This window comes from Portunus trituberculatus, chromosome 14 (assembly GCF_017591435.1).
Source record: "Portunus trituberculatus isolate SZX2019 chromosome 14, ASM1759143v1, whole genome shotgun sequence".
Classification (NCBI taxonomy): Eukaryota; Metazoa; Arthropoda; class Malacostraca; order Decapoda; family Portunidae; genus Portunus; species Portunus trituberculatus.
Window position 1 is genome coordinate 20,647,845 of NC_059268.1, and position 26,329 is coordinate 20,674,173.

General features: G+C 45.8%; 2 protein-coding genes across 5 annotated transcripts in view; one reads left to right on the forward strand and one right to left on the reverse strand.

Annotated features, from left to right (window-relative positions):
* Positions 1-3,985: 3,985 nt before the first annotated feature.
* On the reverse strand, positions 3,986-24,352 carry LOC123503817 (zinc finger and BTB domain-containing protein 7A-like). Of its 4 annotated transcripts, none has more exons than XM_045253869.1 (6): positions 24,223-24,352; positions 11,360-11,541; positions 10,908-11,095; positions 9,700-9,861; positions 9,203-9,364; positions 3,986-9,057 (listed from the first exon to the last, which is right to left on the reverse strand). In XM_045253869.1, exons 2-6 carry the CDS (start codon positions 11,538-11,540, stop codon positions 8,506-8,508), a joined length of 1,245 nt encoding a protein of 414 aa, XP_045109804.1. In that variant the 5' UTR covers position 11,541; positions 24,223-24,352; the 3' UTR covers positions 3,986-8,505. The 4 variants fall into 4 exon arrangements, with proteins under 4 accessions (XP_045109804.1, XP_045109803.1, XP_045109805.1 ...); XM_045253868.1 differs by lacking the exon at positions 24,223-24,352 and adding an exon at positions 23,555-24,117; XM_045253870.1 differs by lacking the exon at positions 24,223-24,352 and adding an exon at positions 22,573-22,718.
* The window catches only part of LOC123503814 (S phase cyclin A-associated protein in the endoplasmic reticulum-like), a 30,934-nt gene continuing 28,873 nt past the window's right edge, over positions 24,269-26,329 (forward strand). Inside the window, exon 1 of the mRNA XM_045253857.1 lies at positions 24,269-24,404. The gene's annotated coding sequence lies outside the window, so the exon portion shown is untranslated. The remainder of the gene's footprint in view (positions 24,405-26,329) is intronic.

A 26,329-nucleotide genomic window follows, 5' to 3' on the forward strand; every position in this document is an offset into this window, starting at 1 on the left:
GATATGCAACATGTTTATGCCTTATGTTTCATTTGGGTTTAGTTTATAGTATAAGTGGAATGAATACATTATGGGCTGTCCAAGGGTGAAATACACGAAACCTGTCGGTAGCGCGTCGGTAATAACAAAGCTCTAGCGAACGAACAGATCTGATTGCGACATCGCAACGAGGTCGGAGAAGCGGTATCCATGAACACTTGTCGCTATTGGGCGTGGATGTCGCGAACCGATCGAAGAGTGCTCATTGGCTGCAACTTCAGGTTCTCTCTAGCTGACGAGTATGATATTGTTTGTAAACTTCGATACAGCGTAACACCCCCACAGCTACTACTCACCACAGTCAACAGTCTTAACAATCCTTTCATTATGGTTTGACAGTGGTCCGATGTCGATGGCTGCGGGTGTAACAGAATGGTTAAGGAAGCCAACTTTGTGCAGCTACGGGGTTAACATGGGGCCGATATCACCCGCGGTGCAAACGTTTAACTGACGTAGATCGGGTATGTACCGGCAGCCAGATTTTACGAAATAGGTACAATACAATAAAAAAAAAAAAAATGGAATACCGACACACGCACAGGTCATTACACTCAATGTTTGTTTGGATAGAACTACATGTTGCCTCACCACACTTGTACTACCTCAACCTTTATTTTTTTTATTCATTTATTTTTTTTTATTTATACCATGTGGGCTTTTCACGGGAATTTCTGGGCTAAAGGGGATACTTTTTGGGGTACCTCCTATCTCAAAGTCCACCCGCTAGGAAACCATTACCCCGAGTGAGGAAGCCCAACCTACACTCGGACCGTGGACAGGATTCGAACCCGCGCACTTGGAGACCCCTCGGACCCCAAAGCACGCATGGTTCCACTGTACTACGGGATAGAACTACAGGCTGTTTCACCACACTTGTACTGTCACCATTAATCACCATAGAGTCCATGGCAGCAAAGTAAACTGCTTCTGAATGAAGAGACGGCAACATGTTTGTCCGTCGACCTTCCATTCTCTCCTTCCTTATTTCTCCAGTCTCCAGTGGCGCCACCAGGCGGTGGCCTGAGGTGGCCGCTGCCACCCCTTCAAATCGGCTGGCCACCCCACTGGCCATCCCACTGGCCAGTCACAAATATCGATTGCCAGTTTTATTTTACATTGTTGCCAGCGCTGGAAAATTTTTTTTCAAGATCTTGAAAAATTAACCCTAACCTTTAAAAGCTTGAAAGAAAAAGTCTAAATCCCAAAAATTCATTTTAGTAGGATACACTTACCAGCAAAGCAAAGCATAAGAACGTACTGAAGGCGACGCACAGACGGTGTTTACTCAACTGCTGATGTGATGTTACATTACCATGTGTATTGTACGCGTCAGGCCGTCAGCTGAGCCAGCGCCACCTCTCTCTCTCTCTCTCTCTCTCTCTCTCTCTCTATATATATATATATATATATATATATATATATATATATATATATATATATATATATATATATATATATATACATACAGAGAGAGAGAGAGAGAGAGAGAGAGAGAGGTGGCGCTGGCTCAGCTGACGGCCTGACGCGTACAATACACATGGTAATGTAACATCACATCAGCAGTTGAGTAAACACCGTCTGTGCGTCGCCTTCAGTACGTTCTTATGCTTTGCTTTGCTGGTAAGTGTATCCTACTAAAATGAAACTTAAGCGTTAATTAATCGTATTAATCTTTACTGATATATTTTCACCCTCTGGCATAATGTATTATTCACTTAAAGACACTCATTATTTATGTCCCACGAGAAAATAGTAAAGCTGAGTGTGCCATTCGAGGTGTAGTGTTGAGTAAATTGAGTAATCTAGTTGATGAGAAGGGCAAAAAAATGCCACAGTAGGTGGGGTCACTGGGGTGTACTTGTAAGTATAATGATTCTTATGGAGCTACGGTCACCTATCATTAGATTGGAAACGCTATAGTGTCAGGGACATAAAGTGGACAGTACTTCTAGGTTCACACACAATAATAATAATAATAATAATAATAATAATAAATAGTGCTTCTTATGTTTTTCTGGTGATATGATGTATTGAATTTGGTAAAATTGTTACTTTGTTCCCCGTAGGTGGCTCAAGGCATAATGTATGTATGTATGTAAGTACTGTATGCCTGCCATACAGTACTTACCGGAAACAGAAAACTAACTTTTTGTACTTCCTGCATTCTGCATTCACAGAGTACTACCTACAATAAAGATCTTTAATTTACCGTTTATTTGCAAGACTTGTTTTCCGTTCTGTAATAAAGCAGCGATATAGAAGTGTCCGATATAGAGAGGGTTTACTATTGTAATTTGCAGACCATGAAGAGACAATCAACAGACATCTCTTCTTACTTCAAGAAGAAAATTAGCACAGGAGGAGAGGGAGAGCCGGTGGTTGAGCAAATTATGAAATTATGAAATTATGACTTTTTAATTATGGTGTGCCACCCCAAGATCTTAAGTGGTCCCCCCATGGTCATCCCTATGAAATCTTTCTGCAGGCGCCACTGCCAGTCTCCACAAGCTCTTCATCCCCCATAACCACTACACAATATCCCGAATCTTTACATATCAATTGCACTCACCATAAAGCTCTAGCAGATGCAGTGGGAAATAAAAGACGCAGAAAGTAACACAAACACTAGATAGAGTGACTCGGCGCCGCTGCCTTTCGAAGACTGAAGTTCGAAGACTCACATGAGAGTCGAACCAATCCAATCTTTACTCGTCGAGAATGGTATGGGCGACTTTATATGAAAACTTATTTTCTTTATCTATAAATTCAAGGATATTGATAACAAATACGTAGGCTTCTGGCTAGTGCAGTGGTAATACGCTGGCCTGGCATTGCTAAGGTCAGCAGATAGTCTCGCTCGGGCTCATGAGTTTAATTTGCAGACCATGAAGAGACAATCAACAGACATCTCTTCTTACTTCAAGAAGAAAATTAGCACAGGAGGAGAGGGAGAGCCGGTGGTTGAGCAAATTATGAAATTATGAAATTATGACTTTTTAATTATGGTGTGCCACCCCAAGATCTTAAGTGGTCCCCCCATGGTCATCCCTATGAAATCTTTCTGCAGGCGCCACTGCCAGTCTCCACAAGCTCTTCATCCCCCATAACCACTACACAATATCCCGAATCTTTACATATCAATTGCACTCACCATAAAGCTCTAGCAGATGCAGTGGGAAATAAAAGACGCAGAAAGTAACACAAACACTAGATAGAGTGACTCGGCGCCGCTGCCTTTCGAAGACTGAAGTTCGAAGACTCACATGAGAGTCGAACCAATCCAATCTTTACTCGTCGAGAATGGTATGGGCGACTTTATATGAAAACTTATTTTCTTTATCTATAAATTCAAGGATATTGATAACAAATACGTAGGCTTCTGGCTAGTGCAGTGGTAATACGCTGGCCTGGCATTGCTAAGGTCAGCAGATAGTCTCGCTCGGGCTCATGAGTTTAAGCTGTTTACTGGGAGGTTACTGCTGTGGTTGGGACGCAGCAGTGGGGAGTTGGGTTCCCCTGGCGGTCGTTCTGGAGAGCATCAGATGTGATGGATACTGGAATTAAATCCAGCGAATTTTAACTTTTAAGTTCTTTTGGCACTCTCATAACTTTTAAGTTCTTTTACCACTCTCAGCCAGAGTTTTTTATATAAGAAATAAAGAAAATAATATAAGGGAGGAACTAAAGAGTTTAAGTACAGTACTCACTACTTCACCCTCAGTCATCAATTCTGTCTCAGCTTCTAATTACCAATATTTGCATTGCTACTATGTCTGCTAAGTGAAAATTTGTTTCAGGTACAGTAAGACTTGTGTTATTTCATATTGTAATGTTATGACTCAAATTTCCACTACACAGGTGTCATGGAGTAGCAGATAAGTCATCCCTATACCTGCCCCAAAGATTCCTTGTGCCTCATCATGGGATAACTCAGTAAAACCACAAGTTATGGTGGGTTGGTATGTTTGTATTTACAAATTAACAATACAACCTTAACACAAAAAAAATCCAGATTGAATGTATGTAGATCACTTTATAGTCTTAGTTTACAAAAATAGAATGGTCATACATTATCACAAAATAAATATGATACACAAAATATGGAATGGTTTCCATCCTTACGTGTCTTTCCATGAATAAAAATTGATTAACTCTAGTGTGTGTGTGTGTGTGTGTGTGTGTGTGTGTGTGTGTGTGTGTGTGTGTGTGTGTGTGTGTGTGTGTGTGTGTGTGTGTGTGTGTGTGTGTGTGTGTGTGTGTGTGTGTGTGTGTGTGCAAGCAAATACACACATTGAGAAGGTTGATAAGGAGGGAACAGTGAGAACAAAGTCACATAAGAAGGAAGCAAGCAGTGTGTTACTTCACTTCACTTCCCCTCCCTCATGGGCGCCTCATAAACAAATAAATATAGGTAGACCATTCCTGTGTTCTGCCTGGCCACCCGGCAAGGAGGCCTGGACACTGCAAGGTGCCCACTAACACTGCAATGATGGTTCACGCCTCACCGCCATTCATCCATTTCGCACCAGTCCTTGCACAGAATTTTACATGATGTTTAAGTGTTACATAAGTGAGAATTACCCTCACTAGTGAATTGATTATCATACATAAAATATAACATTAGCATATATATACTACTGTAGTTGCAGCCTTGTAAATAAGAACACTACAAATAACAATGTTTTGATGGTGCAATGAAAGAGTACCTTCCTGGATCAGAGATAATATATGGATGTGCATATCTCGCCATCTTGAAAGTCCCCATATATTCTTTACATAAGTCAGCAATTTACCACAATCGTATCTATATATCTTGGCATAGTGGGTTTGGGAATCAGCACCATGCCTTTCACTATACTGGAATGCTACGTCATGCATGGACAACACAGTGACAGGCACAGAAAGGAATGTGATTGGCCAGAAACTCCACAAGGTTCTGCAGAAGGGATCATCAATTATCTTCCCTATGCAAAAACAATGAGAGTAATCAGAGATGCTGAAGGCTAAACAGTTCAAGAAGCCATATACATAGACATATACTATATAAGTGCTCTATGCCAGTGATATAACAGGCAGTTGTCATTGCTATTCTTACACACACACACAAACACACACACACATTAATCCCTAGTTATAAGGCACAATGTCAGCTGTAAATAGAGGAAGAAGAGGAAAATGAGGAAGAGCAATAGAGGGGGAAAAGGAGGATATCTAGAGGTGAGATGGCAGTCATAGAGATCAAGGAGAGATTTGTAGTCTGCTCAATAAAGCATCTAACACTGTGACCATGAGGTCCAGCTTGGCTCACCAATGTTTTGCAAGCACATCCACACACACTGATAGCATAACGAGTCTGTCAAGTCAACCACAGCTTTTGTTATTCCTGATGCCACAGCAGGGAAAGACCACGTACAACAGTCCTCTTCATATCATGTTCCCATTTGCTTCCTATAAAGCATACTGACACTATGATGAATATAAATAATTTGTACTACTCCATAGAATTTGATTAAGAATATGTCATTAAGGTGCTTCAGTTACTTTACACTTAAATGGATACATAATATAGAAACTAGTACAGGAAATGGCTTAAACTTAAAGTCAACAGTGAGAGCCTGAGTGTCACCTAAGTGAGGCGGTGTTGCTTGTGTGGTTAGTGTGCAGTGCCTTGATGACACCACCACCACCACAACTGCCAATGTAATTCTGAGTTAGGTTCAGTTATCTTCATACTTCTTAATTTCTTAACTTTGTGGAAATTCCAAGATAAGATTTCACATCAAAAATAGTCATGCAATCATAATGTTTGAAAATATCCTCTTGAAATTTCCAGGTTCGTTAATTACATATACATACTCCAATTGAATACCTGTCACCAATAGAATTATAACTATAAATTCATTCCTGTACAACTGAACAATACTTTTACATAACAGCACTACAATTTCTTCTATCAATAGTTTCATTTAAGTTTCTTTTTCTTCACTGTGTGTTGGTTAGTACAGATAACAAAACACAACCCAGGCAGGTAGACACAATAAATACAACAAAATAAATTTCTCCTGACACACATCTGTAGTGCTAGTTAGTTGTTTGAAATTCACTCCTTTACAATTGGACAGTATTATAACAGTATAGTAAATCAAAATATAATTGCTGCTATCTATGTTTAGTAATAGATAATGAGATGAATGTCTGCATGATATGAGTAATGGTACAGTGAGTACATGTGACGTGTTCCTAATGTTACGTACATACATCGCGTGAATAATGATCTGACATTATGTGCACTATTACGTCTCAACACTATATTACAAACACTGTATGTGTGTTTAACATAATCACCATCACCATTTGAATATTTGTACACATTTAACTTTTGCTTTGAAAACAGAGTAGTTACAAGTTACATGCAAGGTAGCTACACTCTCTTGCAAGACGGAGGAAGATGGGGTGGACTTGTAGCTCAAAGACAATTTAGCAAGGCAGTTTTGGGGATGAAAGACACTTATTTACTTCATGCTTCAGTAAATCCTTGGCCAATAAAATCTCCTTCAATATTCACAGCGTATCCTTTTCTTTTACCAGTTTGAGGATAATCAGTCATCCAAAATATTTGCAAGTTTGAGAGACCACAACTGTCAGACCAGTGGCAAAACACAGACCAAGGTGTATTCTTTCCCTGAGGGACACCCACACTAGGGAGCCAACAGCACATACTTCACCTAACCACTCTTCTCCCTGCAACTACTAGGATATGGCCACGCTGGAGTGAGAAAGCAAAGAGTGAACGAGAATAGCAGCTTTTTTTGTGCATACAAAGAAATACATTAGCAATCATTAGAGTTGCAGTAATTACTCATATGTAAAACTCATTATGAACATTACAGAAGTTCTTTAAATAAAATCCATCACAGTTCCTTTATCTTCTATTAAATATCAAAACATATAATTAAGCTTGCAATCACTACAGCATCTCATAGTAACCAAATTGGCTGATTTTGTGTTATGTAATGTAACTGATTTGTTGAGTCTTATCTTGGCATTGCAACAAAGTTATATGATGCATTAAAATCATTAGTACAGCTTGTTTCTTTGTGTTTGCCAAGGCCCCTGCTGCCTCATATCACTCCAAGCATAGCCAAACAAACCTTCTGGGAAGCTCCATTTCTCTTGCTCCTGTTTCCAACTTTCAGTGCAGCTGCAGCCTCACAGATTCTCTAGAGAATACCTGATAAGTCTTAGTCATGATGAAATAGAGTGAGTTAAATTATTGAATGTGTACCAACCTCTCCTTAACAGACAGAACATGTGAATGAATATGTTTATGTACGTACTTATCTATCTACAGAGAAATAACATATGATTGTGGAGATTGTCTTCTGCATTAATAGGGAGAAAACCAGACTAGTCACACCGATCGATCTTCTCGTTGACATTTCTAAGTCAACTGTCATGGCCTGGGGTGACACAACAACCACAAGAACCACCCTCACTGTTTCCAAGCAGCCCAAAGTTACAGAGGATCCTTGACTATGTGGCTGCTGCTTCCAAGGATGAGATATTGTCAAGATGCAGTGATAAAGTTATAATGTTTACTTCACTACCATAAACAAGAAATGGCAATGAAGCAGGAAAGATAGTTGGGAGCTTTAAAACTGAACCCCAAGAGCAAGACAAAAGACATTGTTCACCATTGGGTTCATAACAGAGAGAGAGAGAGAGAGAGAGAGAGAGAGAGAGAGAGAGAGAGAGAGAGAGAGAGAGAGAGAGAGAGAGAGAGAGAGAGAGAGAGAATGTATAGCAATTACTTTCCAAATCAAAATGAGTAACAAAAATCAGATCTGCACACTGTAGTGAAGTCTTGACAGCAACAGCAATGAGGTGCAAGCTTGATGCAGTTGGTCCACAATGCAGACTACTGATGTGACCCTGTGAACCTCAACCACATGTCTTGCACCTTGTGACCTCAAGCACACAATGCTCTTCAATTTCACTGCACGCATCAAGTGTTTCCTGCAGTACACGCCTTTTAATGGTATAAATGTAAGTAATACTATGCAGCAAGCCTGTATATATCAAGGATCCTCAGTATGTTCATTATTGCATCAAAAGTATATTACTTTTCTTCTACAAGTCTTCAGCAGTGAAGCCTGATAACCCTAGTAGCCCAAAGTGTTACTCTACCAGTGCAGGTAAGTTACAGTATTGCAAGTCATTCCAAAGTAATGTTGATTTGGTTATGGCACATTGGTTGACCTAAAATGTGAACTAATTACAGACTGGGTTTTACACCAGGAATTATACAATATATAAGAATATATTTTCTTACTTTGTCATTTTATATATTTCAAAGGGAATTAACTCAGCGAGCCTACCTAACAGATTGACTCCATCAGGAGATAAACTGGTCCTTACAACTCCTCTGACATTAGCTAACATGAAGAGCAACAAATGAATACAACACTAGTTAATGGGTCTAAGAATACACTCCCCAATGCTGGTGACACCCAGCATGTGAGGCATGTAGTTCTCACTCTGAGGCACCAGCATGGACGGCACCTGTGTCATGGCCTGCTGGTACTGGGCATGGGCCTGAGGGTTCTTTGGGGGTCTGCCTCTGGGTCGCTTGGCAGGGGGCATCAGTCCAGGTTCAGGTCCACTACTGCCAGACTTGGAGGTTAAGATCTGAGAGCCTGCTGCTCCCACCACCCCGCCAGCCTGGCCCTCTGACTCACCCTCTCCACCGGTTTCATCAGGGCTGTAGATCTGCTTCCGGATTTTACTTAACTTGTCTTCGGCGTCGTGCCTTCGCAGGTGGTCCTTCAGCTTGTCTCCCCGAGAGAAGTCCTTGCCACAGATGCGACACATGAAAGGCTTCTCGCCGGTGTGCATGCGGCGGTGGCGCTTTAGGTGAGATGCTCGGGCAAAGTTCATCTGGCAAAACTCGCATTCAAATGGCCGCTCCCCAGTATGCAGGCGGATATGGTCCCGCAGCCCTGACTGGCTCTTGAACTCCTGTAAAAGTGACAAAGCCTTAGCTGTTGAGTCTGCAACAGGTGACCAGCATAGTACTGAGGTGCCTGTCCCTAGAGAAAAAGTAAAAAGAAGGACCATCCAAAATTGGATGAGATGAAAAGTGTTTCAAAATCTGCCTCCTCACCTTTTTACACAATGGACAAGGCATTGAAGCACTCTGGATGGCCTGCTGGAGGTAAAAGTTCAGGTCTATCCTCCCATCACTGGACACATCAGCTGTAGCTTCTGCTGTCTCTGCTGGCTCCTCCTTCACTGTGAGTTCAGGTTTGATGTCTGTATGTTCACTCTGTGGGATAAATGATCTTTGTGCTAAGCAGGTCAGGAATTGGATCTCAATAGAGAGAGAGATGAATAGAACAGATTCAGTAATCAGCTGGTAGAGTTACAGCAAAGTCATTGGAGAGCTTTAAAAAAGGATTAGACAAATTTATAGATAGCATGACAGCTGAAAATAAATAGGCATGTCTCATACACTGACTGCCACATGTAGCTCTGATGGCATCTTGCAGCTTCCCTTACGACCAACAGATTAAAGAAATTCAAGAGATATATAAATCAATAGTCTGTTATATGATCACAAGAGCAAGAAAATATGTTATGTAGTGTGGAAAGTGTAATCACCATTTCCTCTTCTTCCTCCTCTTCCTCCTCTTCCTCTGCTTCATCTTCCTCATTCTCATTGTTGTTATTCCCGTTGATGAACTGCTGAGTGTTGATGTCGTCTCCTGCCTCACTCCCGGAGGTGGAGGAGCTGGCGTCTGACTTGCTAGGTGAGTCAACCAGCTGTGAACACAAGTAGTTGTCAAAGCCTGCAATATCACCAACCCCTTCATCTCATCCCCCTTCTTCCACATATTCTGGAAGCTTTGTGAGGTGTATCAAGGGAGGTTTTCTGATCACATGCACATACAGAGAATCCTTGAGTTATGATGGAATTCTGTTTCTATGTCACGTCACAAATCATATTCAGCATAGGTTGGTACTGGCCTGAATAAACACCACTCACTAATGCTAATTGTAAAGTATTGTAAAGTTGCAATTTCGGACATAAAAGCAACCTTGAAATAAAAGAAAATGAGGCCTCCCTGGATTTGTAATTTCATCAAGTACCACAGAGCAGAGAAGAGAGCAAACATCATCATCTGCACCAAACTCAGCTTCATAGACACTTTCACCTGCTCTATCAGCCTAACTTTAATGTGCAGACTATATATTCAAGACCTCCTGAGTGCATTAAAAGTAAGAACCAAGTATCAAGTGATCAAACCAAACGAAAAAACAGAATGGAAAGGGTATAGGGGGTTGTGGGAGTTGCCATACCTTACTTCAATCATCTGTAAGCATGAAAGCAGGAACAGAGGCATGAGAGAGATTTGTAAATGATAAATGAATGGTAAGAACGATCAACTAAGAACACACACATACAAGCAGATGAACAAATAGATTGCTTATAGATCACAGGTACAATTTGCTTAAGAAGTTGATGTACAAATTTCAACAACAAACCAAAGATCACAAAGGCAGCAAGCAAGCAAACCACAAAGTAGGTCAGCAAACTGTTAGGAAACATGACCATATTATTAGCCTGGCCCAGATACAACCCAATTATCAAAGTTCCACCCACATGTAAGTGTGATCATTGAGAATTTTTGTCTCTTCTACTGTACATACTTACATGGTTTTAAGTGTGTGTGTATCTATCTCATTGTTCCATCTCCATGTCTATATTTGTTGAATTCTGTTTTGTTGAATTCTGCTCCACATCCTAAAATCCTGTCTCACATTTCTACTGCCCCAATTTTAACTGAGTGGTAAGTTACTTCACCTACCCGATCTCCCTCTTCCAGGCCCAGCACATGAAGATGCTTGGCAGTTCTCAGGAAGGATGCAATGTGCTGTTGGTGTACATCCACCTGGCCTCTGTAGATGAAGGACACCAGGTACAGCACATCCTGAACAGGCACCTCCGGCAGTAGTAAAGGGGCATCAGTGTCTGGGCACGCTGACAGCACCACAGCTGGGGAAAGAAGTGGGAGTCAGTCAAATTCCTGCGAGCAAATACACGAGTAAACATGTGCACAAATAAAAACTAAGGAAGCATACAGGAACAATGGGATGGAGGGAGGAGTAGGCAAGCAGTCCCGGTATGTGCGTGTGGCGGAGGAGACCAGCTGAGTGGGTACACAAGTCAAAATAAAAAAGCATACAAGAATAGTGGGCTGGAGGGACGAATAGGCAAGCAGTCTCCAAGTGGTGGTGGAGAGCGGCTGGGTACACATACCTAGGTAGGGCGAGCAGAGGGAAAGCACAGCACGGTGGGCCCTCACGATGCCCCCGTCACACACCAGCGACACATCGGTGTATGCCCGGCCATGGTGCAGCTCTGACAGCATGCTGGTGAAGGTGGTGGTGTGTGAGTGCCATCGTAGGTGGAGCTGCGTGTCTGGCACTGACTCCCCCATTCTGGAATTACAAATGGAGAGGAAATGTAGAAGAGCGTGCATTTTAATATTTTTTCCTTTATGTAAGTTGGGTTCTAGTCAAGGACAACAACATGGAAGTATTAAAAAAGGCCCCACTGAGGTGCAAATCCCTAAAAAGAATAGAGAAACACATGCATTATGAACTTAATTAATATAAGCCTTGTCTCATGAGTGACGCATGACTCCAACTAGCAAGACCAAAACGAGCCGCTCTCTTACGTAAATACACTTCAACTCCACAGCACGTGGCCCTGTTCAAATTCATAAACAAGTCTTATCAAGATGAATATACAATTTTAAAGCGACACATCAAACTAAAATGTCTAAATAAAAATACAATTCCATAATGCATCAGTGTTCAAAAATAATGATCACCAACACACGATCACCACCACGAACGCCAAGCCGCTGGCTGGCTGGCTGACTCGCAGGTCGAAGGGGACAGGATGCAGAGCGCGCAAACTTCACTATGGAAAACAAAAAAGCAGATTTCTTAGGTACAGTCTGACGTCATCCTCAACGGGAAACTACCAAGACAGCTTGAGATGTGGCACAAAGCACAGGACAGAGGGTGGGTGGCGGAGACGGCCCCAGCACTCCCTGGCCTGGGTACAGCAGAGCGCGGCGCTACACAAGGGATGAAGGGAGGCGGGGGTAGCGCGCCCGCCCCGCCCGCCCCGGGGGTATGGGAGGGACGGGATGGGAGGGAGCACCACACAATTTGGCCGATGATGGGGGAAGGGGGGAGAGAGAGTGCGAGGGTAGAGGGTGGAGTGAGACAGAAGGGAGAACGGACAAGCGCCAGCCGGTCCGTTCTCGTACACGCTGCACAGAGAGAACGATTCACGTGCGTCAACTTCTGCCGACGATTGTGTTATGAAGGAATCGCGGAGTTAGTCAGCGGGGTGTTGGGCTCCCTAATGGCGGGGTGCTACAGGGCGGGGGTCTGTTGCCGCCGAGCCAGCACCCACGTCGTCACTCCCCCACTACCCTCTCCCTCCACCATCGTCCTCCCCTCCGCCCGTCCACCGCCAACCCTCAATCCTCGCCCCACAGCCAGGCTAACACGCATGTCTTCCCGCCCCCAGCACCACCTACGACAAACGCAGTATTCTCCCCACCAACAGCAGCTCTACGGTTGCTCAATACGCCTCCACTTCATACCCTCCCTCATCCACATCTCATTCTTCTTTGCCTCTTTTCAATCCTCTTGTCTACATTGACCGAAGAGGGAGAGAATGAGACAGAGCAAGAGTGAGACAAAAAAAAAAAGTAAATAAATAACACTCAAAAGACTTATCCATCCCTCGTACTCTCTATCCCCAGGCCTGGTCACACTCCTCTCCTGCTTCCCTCCCTCCTCGCCCTACCGCCAGCACCACATTAACCCTGGCGCCCCCTCGCCCCCTCGCCCAGCCGTCCCCACCCCACTTTACCCTTGTTTTCACTGTTAGTTGGACATGAGGGGGATTCTTCTATGCGGGGCCGCAACTGTCACCCTCCTACCCGCAACACACACCAACGACATCTAACGAGCTCAAAAGGGGGAACAAGCCACGAAGATAACGATGATGACGATGATGAAAGTGATGAAAATACCAAGATTCTAGTATTTTCGTCTCTAAATCCTTACAGTAACAATAGCAACAGTATTACAGCCACCAAAACTGACGATACTGTTTATGTAGACCACTTGGTATTGTGTACATTCAGAGACAGTTCAACGCCGCACTTCCACTACTATTTTCAAAAGGCTCCAGTAGTTGCAGTTCTTCAGGTTTTTATGGTTCTAGGGACAAATTAGCAAGATTTCTATATAATTAACATGAGAAATTCTCTTAAGAAACCGAATGAACATCTATGTGGCCTTTGAAAACAGTTGTGGTGAGAGAGCAAAGTATTTCAGGAGTGGTAGGAGGAGACCCATCTTTCCTCAGCCCGTCACCAGTCCCAGCAACACGCAAGCTCTACCCTCGGCTCTCATTTATCAGGCTCACGCGAGGCACTGATAAGCCTTGGGCAACACTCAGGACTTTGAGCTGAGAGGTGACGAATGAGCTCATGTAGTAACGCAGAATACAGAGAAAGTACAACCTCTCTCTCTCTCTCTCTCTCTCTCTCTCTCTCTCTCTCTCTGGGTAAATCATTTTCATTTGTATCTCATCTCCAACATACTCTCAAACAGTAGCTTTGGTCTTCACAACAGTCAGGCAGTCGCCCCCAGAGGCTTATCCATTCTGATGTCGGTTACTTATGATTCAGCAGGATATCCTTGGCGCGTCGCTCCCTGTAGCTTAAATGTGACATCGCTCCTCATCCCATCATCAGCTGAAACACTTCTACGCCGCATCTCTACTTAATTCAAAAGGTCTCTAGTTGAGGTAACAAGTGTTTCCAAGGGTGTTCTTTTATGGTTCTAGTCAAACGTTATGAAGATCTCTACATTATTGGCAGGAGAAACACTGTCATCTTTGAAAATGGTAGCGGTGATAAAGTAAAACGTTTCTGAATACTGGTTAGTGCTCATTATTCCATCAACGTCTTTCCCTCTCCGGGATAGTTATTAACCTGTGATGAATTGCTTCCATAGCGTCACTTTAACCGTCGTTTTTCACTTCAGATCACATCAAATCAATTACTGTTCGCAGGCATTCAGTTTCCACTTTCTCAATCTCCAATACAATCCTTTGCCTAACACGGATGAAAAGTGAACACAATTTTCATTCTTACGAACTGAAATCCAACGAAACGCAGTGAAGAGAACGAGTCACGCACTTGTTTATTATTTTCGTCAGCACCAGCTACAGGAAGCGACGTGACTGAAGCTTTCTGAAGGACTGATGTCACTCAATGCCCGGCACAGAAGACTCGTAGTAAATGTAGTGATGGTGCAATAATAGTGAAGGTGGCAATAGCATCAGTGATAATACCAGCACGACAGCAACAGCAACAGTGGCAGCAGCAGCAACAGCAACAACAACAGCAACAGCAGCAGCAACAACAGGGGCGCAGGCCGTCCGTCAAGCGTCCTCGAGCCTCCAGCGTGACGCGTCGCGGACACCTGATTTCCGGCGGTGACGACGACGACGAGCTGGTGGTGGACTCCCCCCTTATTCTCCCTCTCTCTCTATCTCTCACTGAAATTTATCAGACACACACACACACACACACACACACACACACACACACACACACACAGAAGAGAACCACCACATCGCAAAAGCCTCTCCGTGCCTCCCCTTCCCTTCAACCACTCACTCGTCCACCAGTCCGTCCCTCCGTCCCACCTTCCCCTTCCCTTCCCTCACCATTCTTCATCCCTCGCCGCTCCTCCCTCTCTCCCACTCCCTCTCACTTCACCTCACGACACTACCTCTCCTCTCCTGCAGCCGCCTCACAGTCTCAACCTTCCTTCCTTACCTGCTTCTCCTCCTCCTTCTACCTCATCCCTCTCATTATATACACTCTCCGATCACCACCACCACCACGTTGCCCTCCTCGTCCTTCTCCCTCTCATCCAAGTGCTCTATTCCTTTGTCCTCCCTCTCTCCTCACCTGTGTCCTGCCCCCTCACCGTCCCTTCTTTACCTGGGTTCTGGCCCCATCCTCTACCCCTTCCGCGCCCCCCATCATTACCTGGTCTTCCGGAAACCCCGCCACATTCCCCCCTCGACTTTCAACTTTCCGGGGAGGAGCGATTGGGGAACGGCAGGTGGTGTGTGCGAGGGGAAGGGGAGAGAGAGGAAGGGGATTATGATACGCAGAGGACGAATGTTGGGTGGATGGGGGGATGTGAAGGGAGCGGAGGTGATAGCTGGCTGAGGACGAAGACAGTGGAGATGCGAAGGATGAGGAGAATGAAGAGGAACAGGAAGAGGAGGAGTTGTGAGGCTAAATGAATCCGCGACACAAAGAAATGACAAGGAAACTTTGCAAGGTCTACCGTTCTCTTACCTGACGAGAGGAGGAGGACGAAGAGGAGGAGGAGGAGGAGAGGGAGGAGAAGGAAAGACAGACAAGTGACGAGGGAATGGAGGGTGGGGAGAGGCATGACACAACCAACAATACACACTTGCTGTTGTTCCTTCCCACCCTCTAAACACACACACACACACACACACACACACACACACACACACAGACAATACATCAATTAACACAGTATAATAGGGAATCGGTAACTCACATCCTCCTGTAAGCAAGGGATAATAAAAGGATCGAAACAAGAAAAAAAAGGAAAGTTTTCACGTACCTAACTCAGAGAAAAAATATCAATGTGTGTGTGTGTGTGTGTGTGTGTGTGTGTGTGTGTGTGTGTGTGTGTGTGTGTGTGTGTGTGTGTGTGAAGTGTTTTAGTTTTCGTCTCAAGTTGAATGAGAAACTGAAGTCACTCTAATGTTTGTACTGAGTGTAAATGTTCATTGTTTCTGTATTTTAAAGAGATTTTAAAGAGAGAGAGAGAGAGAGAGAGAGAGAGAGAGAGAGAGAGAGAGAGAGAGAGAGAGAGAGAGAGAGAGAGAGAGAGAGAGAGGAAAAATATCTATCAATGATATACACCTACCCGATTACACACACACACACACACACACACACACACACACACACACTATCTACACAGGAACAAATATCCAAGGTAAAAATAATTACCATTCAACAACAACAACAACAACAACAACAACAACTACTACTACTACTATTGCTAAAGTTATATGCGAAGTTACAACACTACGCATAACACGTTAACGAAGCTATCACCACCACCAAACACACACACACACACACACTAATCTTAAAGCTTGAGATAGTGTTTAGGCTTGAGAGAGAGAGAGAGAGAGAGAGAGAGAGAGAGAGAGAGACAGACTGAAGGGAACGTGATGGGTACATGTGGGGGACTGGAAGAGATGCGGATGGTTGGGGGGTGGGGAGAAGGGAGGCGAAACGACTGAGGGAGGGAGGGAGGGAGGAGGAAGGGTACATCTGAGGTACTGTAAGGGAGGGAAGCAGGGAGGGAGCAAAGGAGGGTACAGCCAAGACACAGAAAGGAGTGGAGGGAGGGAGTAAGAAATATGGGGAGAGAAGGAAGGGAAGGAAGGGAGGAGAGGATGAAGGGAACGTGAGGCAATAGAGGGAGGGAAGAATGAGGGAAGGAAATGATGGGAAGGAAGGGACGAATAATGGAGGAGGAGGAGGAGGAGGAGGAAATTAAAGTGAGGGGAAACGAGGAAAAGGAGCAGAGAGAGAGAGAGAGAGAGAGAGAGAGAGAGAGAGAGAGAGAGAGAGAGAGAGAGAGAGAGAGAGAGAGAGAAACGATTAGTGGGTTAAGACATATTTCCTTGAATTGAGCGCCTCCCCGAGTGACGCAATGGCTATGGCTGTTCCTGATGCTACTGCTGCTGCTGTTGTTATTGTTGTTGTTGTTGTAGCGAGGGCAATAAGGTTTTGATGTCACCATGCACATAACTACATCTATGAGTAGTAGTATTGGTGGTGGTGGTGGTGGTAGTAGTCGTTATTGAAACTAACTAGTAAATAAACGGAGGAGGAAAATTATTAGTAACACGAACCCACTGACCTACAGAGAGAGAGAGAGAGAGAGAGAGAGAGAGAGAGAGAGAGAGAGAGAGCGCTCATAGAATTAACACTGACGACTCCTCTTAAAAGTAATAAGGAAAACCGATCAACAGCACTGGAAACATGAAGAACGGGAAGCGCACGTCAAGGTCACACTCTGCCAGTTGCGTGAAGCGACGTAACAAACTAAACGAAACGAACAAGATGATGTTTTCCATTCAAATAAGAAGAAAAGAAGTTAAAATAGGGATGATTCAAAATGTCAATGATGTTTTCTTGATTCTAGTTAAAAAGGAGAGAAGAAATATGCGTAACAAACTAAATGAAGCGAAGATGTTTTCCATTTAAATAAGAAAAGATGAATTAGGGATGATTCAAAATGTCAATGATGTTTTCTTGATTCTAGTTTAAAAAAGAGAAAAAAATGAATGTGTTGAATGAGAATAGTAACAAAATACGAAAAGATATTGTCGTTTCAGTGGAAGTTATGATTTTTCAAGTGATTTTTTACGAATCCAGTGATTATTCGGAGAAAAAAAGGAGAGAGAGAAAAAAAGGAGAATTCGGCGCAATAAACGAAAATTGTCTCGTTATATCTGACACTTGATAATAACGGTCCTTGAGAGAGAGAGAGAGAGAGAGAGAGAGAGAGAGAGAGAGAGAGAGAGAGAGAGTACCTGTATATCTATTTCTACCATAAATCTTTTTACACCTGTACGCTTTATTCCGTGTCAAGCATCTCTCTCTCTCTCTCTCTCTCTCTCTCTCTCTCTCTCTCTCTCAGCGTGTCAAGTGCCAGTCACACACAACTACTACGATCTCAGCAAAAAGTTCCACAGATAGGTGATGGATGAGAGAAAGAGGGCCAATATTTTTACTTCTGGGTGTTTGCAGAGGTACATTGAGCAATGAAGTGTGTGTGTGTGTGTGTGTGTGTGTGTGTGTGTGTGTGTGTGTGAGGTAGGGACGTGAGAGTGAGTGCGGTGTGGTGTTATTTAGGCAGCGAAGGGCGTGGTGCAGTGTAGCATACAGAGGGTGACGGCATACGTGTACGTAGGTGTGGTGGGTGTAACACAGGAAATGGCGCGGTGCTACTTCCAGCGGCGGCGGCAGCAACATGTTGAAGACCCACCCACCCTACACACACACACACACACGGTCCCTTTTCCCGCCACCTGCTGCTGCCCCGAACTCTTCACCACCACCACCGCCACCGCCACACTGCCACGAGGTCGCTAGGACACACACACACACACACACACACACACACACACACACACACCTCCAAAACATTCGTAAGGCGTTAAGATCCCCATAGTGCGATATAGAAGTGTGTTGTCTAGTTCCCCAAGTCTAATACAGAAACAATCCAGACTCCTTTAGAAAATAGATCTGATGAAGAATATAAAAGTATGGTAGTGAAAATACGTGGAGGTCCCGTGTGGATAAGAAGTGTGAGATAAAATCAATATTCTACGCCATTACACCGTTGATAAACCTGAAGGGGCTGACGAAAGTGTTCCTAGAGTTAAGTAATCAGCGAGGCAGCTACAGCCGGATCGGGGTTTAGGGCTGAGGGGCACCACCACCACCACCATCACCACCGGGTCCCCCTAAGGCCGGACACACACACACCACCACCTTTCCTCAGCCCCCTCTCATTTGTCCCCTTGGCCCTCCCTCCCTACCCCACTCCCTAACCCTTTCACCCCACCGCCTCCTTCGTTTCCCCTTCACCCCACACCTTCCTCCGCACCGCTCTCTCTCTCTCTCTCTCTCTCTCTCTCTCTCTCTCTCTCTCTGGCCTCGTCGCTTCACGGTGCGAAAGGCGACACCGACCCACTGCAGCATCTGAGGCTCCACGCACGCCTCACCAAAAGACGAAAGCTTTACAACCTCCCACCTCGACACCATTCCCTCGCTTCCCTCTCCTGGCTTCGGGAGGACGCAGGATCACTCACTGCTGCCCCTCGCGATTTAAAGATAAGAGTTCGGCGTCAAAGTAAAGGACTACAGGGCCACACTACGTTGTATGTAGTACGTACGTACATAGCAGTGCTGGTGTCCTCTCTGACCTAGCAGTCCTAACGCCCCACCCTACCTATCCACCACCACCACCACCCCGCAACATTCTGGGGCCGTCCACAAGTCGCGCTTTAACATTAATCTCAGTTTGTCATTTTGAGTCTTTAATTAAACGCGACGTAGTTTGGTACACTTTTGGACTGCACGTCTTCAATTTAGCCTGGCCGGTCATTTAGGGTGAGCAGGCCATGGGTTGTACCAAGTGACGGTGCGAGACGAAGAGGGAGGAAAAAAAGTCCCGCAGCAGCAGCAGCAGCAGCAGTGAGGTACAAAACAGCTACAAGAAGCATGAACAGAGAATGAAAATTTGTTGAAGCAAGACAAGGCGAGAGTTGAGGCGAGGTGGTGGCGGTGAAGGGAGTGGGTGTTGCCCCTGTGGGCCAGGGTGACGTGGCGGCGCGCCCTGTGGATGAAGGGGCGCGGGGGGCAACCGTGGTCGGGGTTGGGCCCTTCCCTCCTTCTCCTCCCTCATCTCACCCGTCCTGACTCCCCCCATGGCCTGGGGCCGCCACCCCCAGCCCGACCACCACCGCCCAGTCATTACAAGGGGCCGGAGGGGTGGCGCTCTCAGCAGCAGACTACAGCTTTATGGCGTGGGGGCCGCAAGTATTCGTACCCGAGCCTATGTTTCTCCGCAGTGCGAGGCCGCTACGGGGCACACCCCGCCCCGAGCACCAGCGCCGCTCACCCTCCTTGTCGGCGGAGTGCAATTTAGGAATTTGTTACATCAATGTGGCGCTGAGGGACAGGAGGACGGGCGGGCGACTGGCTAGCAGGGCGGGTGATGGTGACCGCTGCCGCCCTTGTGTGACGCCGCGGGCCTCTGCCCTGCCCACCCACTCTCACTCACTCCACTCTGCACCTCGCCGCTCCTTTCCGCCCGGCACACACACACACACACACACACACACACACACACACACACACACACACACACACACACACACACACACGTTAGAGGTCACTAGGGGGCCTCACACCCTGACGGATGCCGCTGTCACCACCTCCGTCACTCCTGTGTGGGTCAGGCAAGACCAGCCCTCTCCCTCCCCGCTCTCCTTCCCCCCCACCTTAACCGACCTCAGCAGGCGCCAGACCTTTCCCTCAGTAGGACGCACCCGTCTATTGGGTCCTCAGGCCGCGTCCCCACCAGGATCTCCTGAGGGCCGCCTCTCACCCAACCCACGCACAACACACCAGCCCTGTGTTCAAAGGAAGAAGCACTAGAGCTCGCATCCACCTATTCCTGTACACACACGTCTCCTCGGACATCGGTCGTCAGATTCAGTACAAGGCCAGATGGTGGCGCCACGATTTCCATGCTCTCCCCAGCCCGTCATTCCACGAAATTTCTCTTCAAAACTGTTCAACGAATATTCACTGTGTTTGGTGGCATACATACTAAGTTTTTCGCCCATCACTTAGAATAAAATATGTTGATATTTGAGGGATGAATAACCAACTACTTTTATGCTTTCGCTTCACACTTTGTTTATATTTCCGAAGATTATAAAATGACGACAAAAATAATGAAACTACGTAAAATAGACAACGAAGGACTGAAAACGTGGGTGATGGTTGTGGTGGTAGTGGCGGTGGCAGGGTGGTGGTGGTGGTAGTGGCGGAGGGGTTTTGCCGCGGTAATTTCACCCTTATGGCGCCCCGTGGTGCCGCGAGCTGCAGCGCTTTCGTCCAACTAAAGGAATCTGGCTCTATTTTTCTTGTGACACTCGCACGTCTATGCACACCCATAGACAAGGTAATGGATCACACACACACACACACACACACACACACACACACACACACACACACTCTCTCTCTCTCTCTCTCGGAGGGGCAATGGTGGAGCCCACAAATGTGTCACACCCACACGCGTGAGTTAGGAAGGCAGGAGACACGCAGAGACTGTGTCGTTGGCGCAGACTGGGATACACAGGCATCAGTGCTCAGTTCCTGCCCGGTAGCCTTAACCCACATACATGCACGTGCACTGTTGACATATCGGTACACCAGTTACAAGCAACACTGGTAGAAAGATAAGGGCACAATATTAGATATACAACTGTCGCCCCACCCACACTGTCACTCAACTCACTTCTCTCACTGCCTGGCCTCACTGCAGGTGTACTGACTTATGAACAGTGCCGACCTCCGCTAAGTCAGTGACCCGCCGCTGCCCTTCACCACCACCACGACTCTCCCACAGGAACTGCCACCGCCTCACACCGTCCAAGAGGCGAGGAAACAAACTTTTTTTCCTTTTGTCTCGCTTCAATGAAGTGTACTTGTATCAACACTACGAGTCCAAACATAATTAGAGGCAAGAAAGGATGATGAATTTCAGGGCAAGTTATTTTTTTCTTCATCTTGGCCACAGTTGCGACCAAGACCTCACCTATTCCCTTCTAGATGGACCACGCCCTCTCAGGCACCACACCCATCCACTTCGCAATCGTCAGCGCCTGCAAGATCTCACTGGGCATTGCATAACAGCTCACGCAAGAGGGACGAGTGGCGCCGCTGCCTGACCGCTCGCCCACCAGCCCGTCCTTCCCCCACCCCTTTGCCTCCACGTTGCAATTATCAAGTTAGAAAATGTAAAGAACTCCGCACTGGCTCGCAGAAACAGACCCTGCACGTTGGTGGCACTGGTGATGAGCGCGGCGGCTGCAGTCCTCTCCTCTTTGGCCAGTATTCTTGGGAGTCACCCACGGTTACTCTCCGTCTCCCTAATCATCGGGTTACTCCAACCGTGGGAGGAGTCAGGCAACACCACCATCACCACTACTACCACCATCACCAGCCGCCTGCAGCCCGCCAGGAGCCGCCTCAACCAAGGAAACACCTGAGTATGTGGCTGGTGCGTTGCGTCCTGGAAAAGTGGTCACCCCTTCTGCCCCTCCATCGGACATCACTCAGCCCGGTGTCCCGAGGGGCCTTTTGTCTACCCTCGCTCTAAGTTATTATATGAAAAAAAAAAAAAAAAAAAGCACGGGCACCACAAAGTCCGGTCCTCTGGTGGGTCAGGTGGGAGGGAGAGCGGCAGGGCAGGGCGTGGGGAAGGGTCGCCCAGTGGGAGATGAGAAGAGGGGTCGACCAGCCCTTCACTTCACTGGCTGGCCCACCGCCTCGCCCCTCTCCCGGGTCGCTGCCTTGCCGCTGCCCACACTCCCCTTCCCCTACCCCCCCTTCTCGAATCCCTTTCCTCTTCCTCCCCTCCTTCCTCCTACCGAGTTTCGACACATCTATTTCCCAGTCGATGTGTTTAATAATAATAATACTAATAACGCCATGATGCAACACCCACCACCACAACGGCGGACGGACGAGATCGCCGCCAGAAATACGTTACCCTTGTCACAAACTCGGACTTGAATTTCAGCAGCAGGTCAGTCCTTACAACAGGACGAGACACTGGCGGCGCTCGGCCCTGGATGGGAACACAGTCCACCCTCGCCAGTCCACCAACACCGGTCCACCAGCTGCCGCCTCCCTCATTCCCCTGCACCCTTCTCCTCCTCCTCCTACCATCAGCACCACGTGACCGTAGCCGTGTTTATGGCGCTCAATATTTGGTTTCAGACCATCTCCACTTCCACGCAGTCACATGGGGTGGGGGAACGAATTATGGGCCTATGTGCTCACTGAGAGTAGCTAGACAGTGGCTGCAAAATGCTACTTGATTGATAGAATCCCTGATGGCTGATGGCTAAGGCCTTGAGGGAATTTTGATATTACTTAGTTTTAATTACCGAGAATGTCTAGTGAGATGATAAATACTTTGTTTAATGGGATTATGAAAATGAAGAATTAAGAGAGATAACTGCAAATAGTAAAGTCGATCATCGAATATTGTTTAACTGATTTGCGTCAGTGCAGTCCTCCTCCTCTTTCTTCTTCTTCCCCACCTTCTCCTATTCCACTCCCGCAAGAGCCGAAGACCAAACAGGCTCCGGCAGATAACACCCATGACAAGCTGACTGCGACTTGCGATCAGCATCGAGAGGGGCAAAGTTTACCGTGTCACATGAAAATCCATTACTTAGCGTTTCGTATTGATGCCACAGGAAGCTCTGGTATTCGAAGTCACTATCTTATACATTTTTTTTTTTTTCGTTCAGTGTTTAAACAGTGAAGTTGAACATCTAAAATACAATCAGTGTCACGTGATTAGGGTGCGCATCTCCCCATATCTTGCCTCCGTTTTGTTCTTTTACTTTTCTTTGTTAGTTTCATGAAAGAGACCGCATGTAAAACGACTAATATTACTCTATCCTCAAGTGAACTAATACCACACACCGAACTTTTCACAATTAGCAAGGCACAGGGCAAACCTTTCACCGATGAATTTACGCAGCTGATAAGAATGTACATGATTCACATACATTCGTTCTCTCACAAATTTCCTTCAGGAACAAGAAATAATTAAATCTAGGGCAATAATAACGCAGTGAACTATAAATTCCCGCGGCATAATGGCACACAGGATTTCTCCCATGACAACAAACGTGCCATTCCCTCCCTCGATCCACACGTTCTCAAGTGGCTCACAGAATTCCCTCCATCACAACCCTGCCAGACGTATTAACATGCCCCGGATACCCTACATACTCCCTTTTCACACTTATTTGGTACAATTTTATATTTTCTCATATTCAGTGGTATAATTTCATTAGTCCCTCACATATGACGCCAGTGACGAAGAGAACTTACTTGGAAGGAACTCCTCCCTTCGATTTGGGAGTGACTCAAGTATGATGCAGTTTAATCCAGTTACTTCATTACTTTTTTCGATATAAGACATGCATAAGCAAGGGAATACGTAAAAAGGAACTGGTAATGTTGGGTAACGCGACCAACGATGTAAACGAGTCGGGGGCGAGGTGAGGGAAGGACAGAGGGAACAGCACTTTCATTTTCACAGCGTACCCAAGGGTCGCTCTCTTCCAGTAGCCACCAGAGGCCACACACGCATCATATTCCAAACACTAAACATTCTTACCTGATGCTGCTTTGCGAATGGTCACGTAAGAAGTTATATTAAATCCAGTGAAAAAGATCACGACATCTCCGGCACACACAACAGACAACGCCGAGCGACCACCACACACTGCCTGCTGCTGGTTTCGCGCTTCGGTTTAGTCGAGCGGGGAACCCTCCCGACCCATGGCCGTGCTGACAAAGGTATTTCCTGTTATTTAAATTAATCCTTCTATCACTCACGACTGCTACATGGTTAGAACATTTAAGAAAACTGCTCTTTTCACCTCCATATGGAACCCGTCACAAACAAAGTGCGATCGAATAAGGGAGAAATACACGACAGTCACAAAATAAACAGGCAACCTTTCGTTCCCAGAGCGTTGTCATACAATGGGCACGGAATATTTGGACTTTAAATCCGGTCCTTGTCCGCGATTGTAAACAATACTGTGACACGTGAGAGCCGGAGCTGCACGAGACTATACCAGCTTCACCGCAAAGCAAAACAATGTTGCTGCTGAAACAAACATAAATCGAAAAGCTAGGCGACATCCACCCGTCCATGGCCGGGGGCGTTGAGCAGGGGTCGAAGAGGCGGCTAGGGAAGGGAGGTGACCGGGACAAGGGAGGGAGGGAGAGGAGGGGGCATCTGAGGGGGCGTCACGGCGGTGGTCAGGGGGGCTTGGAGCCGCCGCCTAAACGTGAGGGGGCCAACAATGGGGGGCGCTCACCAACCGTTACACTCATGACTCGGATTTTTTTTTGTTATCAGGAGTCTGGCGTCTCATTACAGCCATCACATGACATTTCCATCATAATGTTAATTCATCTAAACAAGAGTATTTAGCCTCGGCGATCGCTTATATGTGACCCAGATCACGGAACAATCATTGTGAAAGGATTACGCTGGAAGCTGCTTGATGTAATGCCTTATAATGCAAAGGTGACTGACCAAGACAGGATAAGCGCTCTGTAAAGGAAGTAAAAGAAGGGAAATCCCTAATGCATATTTCTTCCCACACCCTCCCACTTACAGGGACACAACGCAGTGCTAGTGTTACCCCTGTTCCCGCCCCTCCGTACTGACACAGCGCCTGAACACCCTACCCAACCCTCCGCTTCGTTATCATGAAAACTGTTACATCATCACCTACGCACTAACACTGATAACCACATCCGTCACGCTGCCTGCATTATTACACCAGCACACATCTAGTACCACTGTGACATTTGGTTTTCTTCACTACAATCTTGCATTTTCTGGATAAAAATATTCTGCAATATTTGTCATGTATAGGATCGAGGCGCGGCAACATAAGGTGGCAGGATATACGAGCTTAGATGTTAAATTTTACCAAATGAATCTTGTATTAATATTTTTTAATATCAACCACACTTTGATAAGCAGAAAGGATAGTATCACACGGAAAAGATAAATCTCTTATCAGATTACTTTAAGCATAAAAAAAGAGCACAGGAAAGGTACTATGAAACATTTCACATGATGTCATGGGGTTATAGTATACACTGTACAGTAGATGTGTATATTCTACATGGATCGTGGTAGGTACCTACATACAGTGAGAGCGAGGTCCGTATTGCGAAACACCACGTCTACTGTCAAAGGCCATACAGATGATTAACCGTGTTCCCAAGAGTACTGATATTAATGTGGAAATTTTGCTACTCTGCCACTATAGCCATACAAAAATAAGTTAAGAACCTATGTAGCCTTAACTAGAACCTTTTAGAACCACTACTGAGAAGGTGCGGCTCAGAAGTGTTTCAGAATACACTACGCGGAGACGGCGGCGGCAAAAGGACTTGGAGGATTTCACTCACTCCACGTCACATCACTTACCACAACTTGAAGCTGAAAATTAACACTACGTTCGGGAAATAGATGTGGTTAGTTTTTCCTGCTATGAAGTAATGCAGTTTACACCATGATGAGCGCGGTGAGAGGTTAAGAGAATCATAATTAAGCTTACATCGTAACTTATCCAAAGGGTCAAGGTCGCCAAGCAAAGGTCAGGCGAGTGACTGTCGTTGCGGCACTACCAATAGTGAGGACAACGCTTACTAAGAGAGAGAGAGAGAGAGAGAGAGAGAGAGAGAGAGAGAGA

Bases quoted from the DNA above. Each gene is read 5' to 3' on its own strand.
- LOC123503817 (XM_045253868.1), bottom strand. From the start codon at position 23,607: ATGTATGTGAATCATGTACATTCTTATCAGCTGCGTAAATTCATCGGT. The intron at 11,542-23,554 runs GTTTGCCCTGTG...TTGTAATTCCAG, and splicing joins CGTAAATTCATCGGTGAAAG to AATGGGGGAGTCAGTGCCAG. The intron at 11,096-11,359 runs GTATGTGTACCC...TTCTTTCCCCAG, and splicing joins CCTCTGCTCGCCCTACCTAG to CTGTGGTGCTGTCAGCGTGC.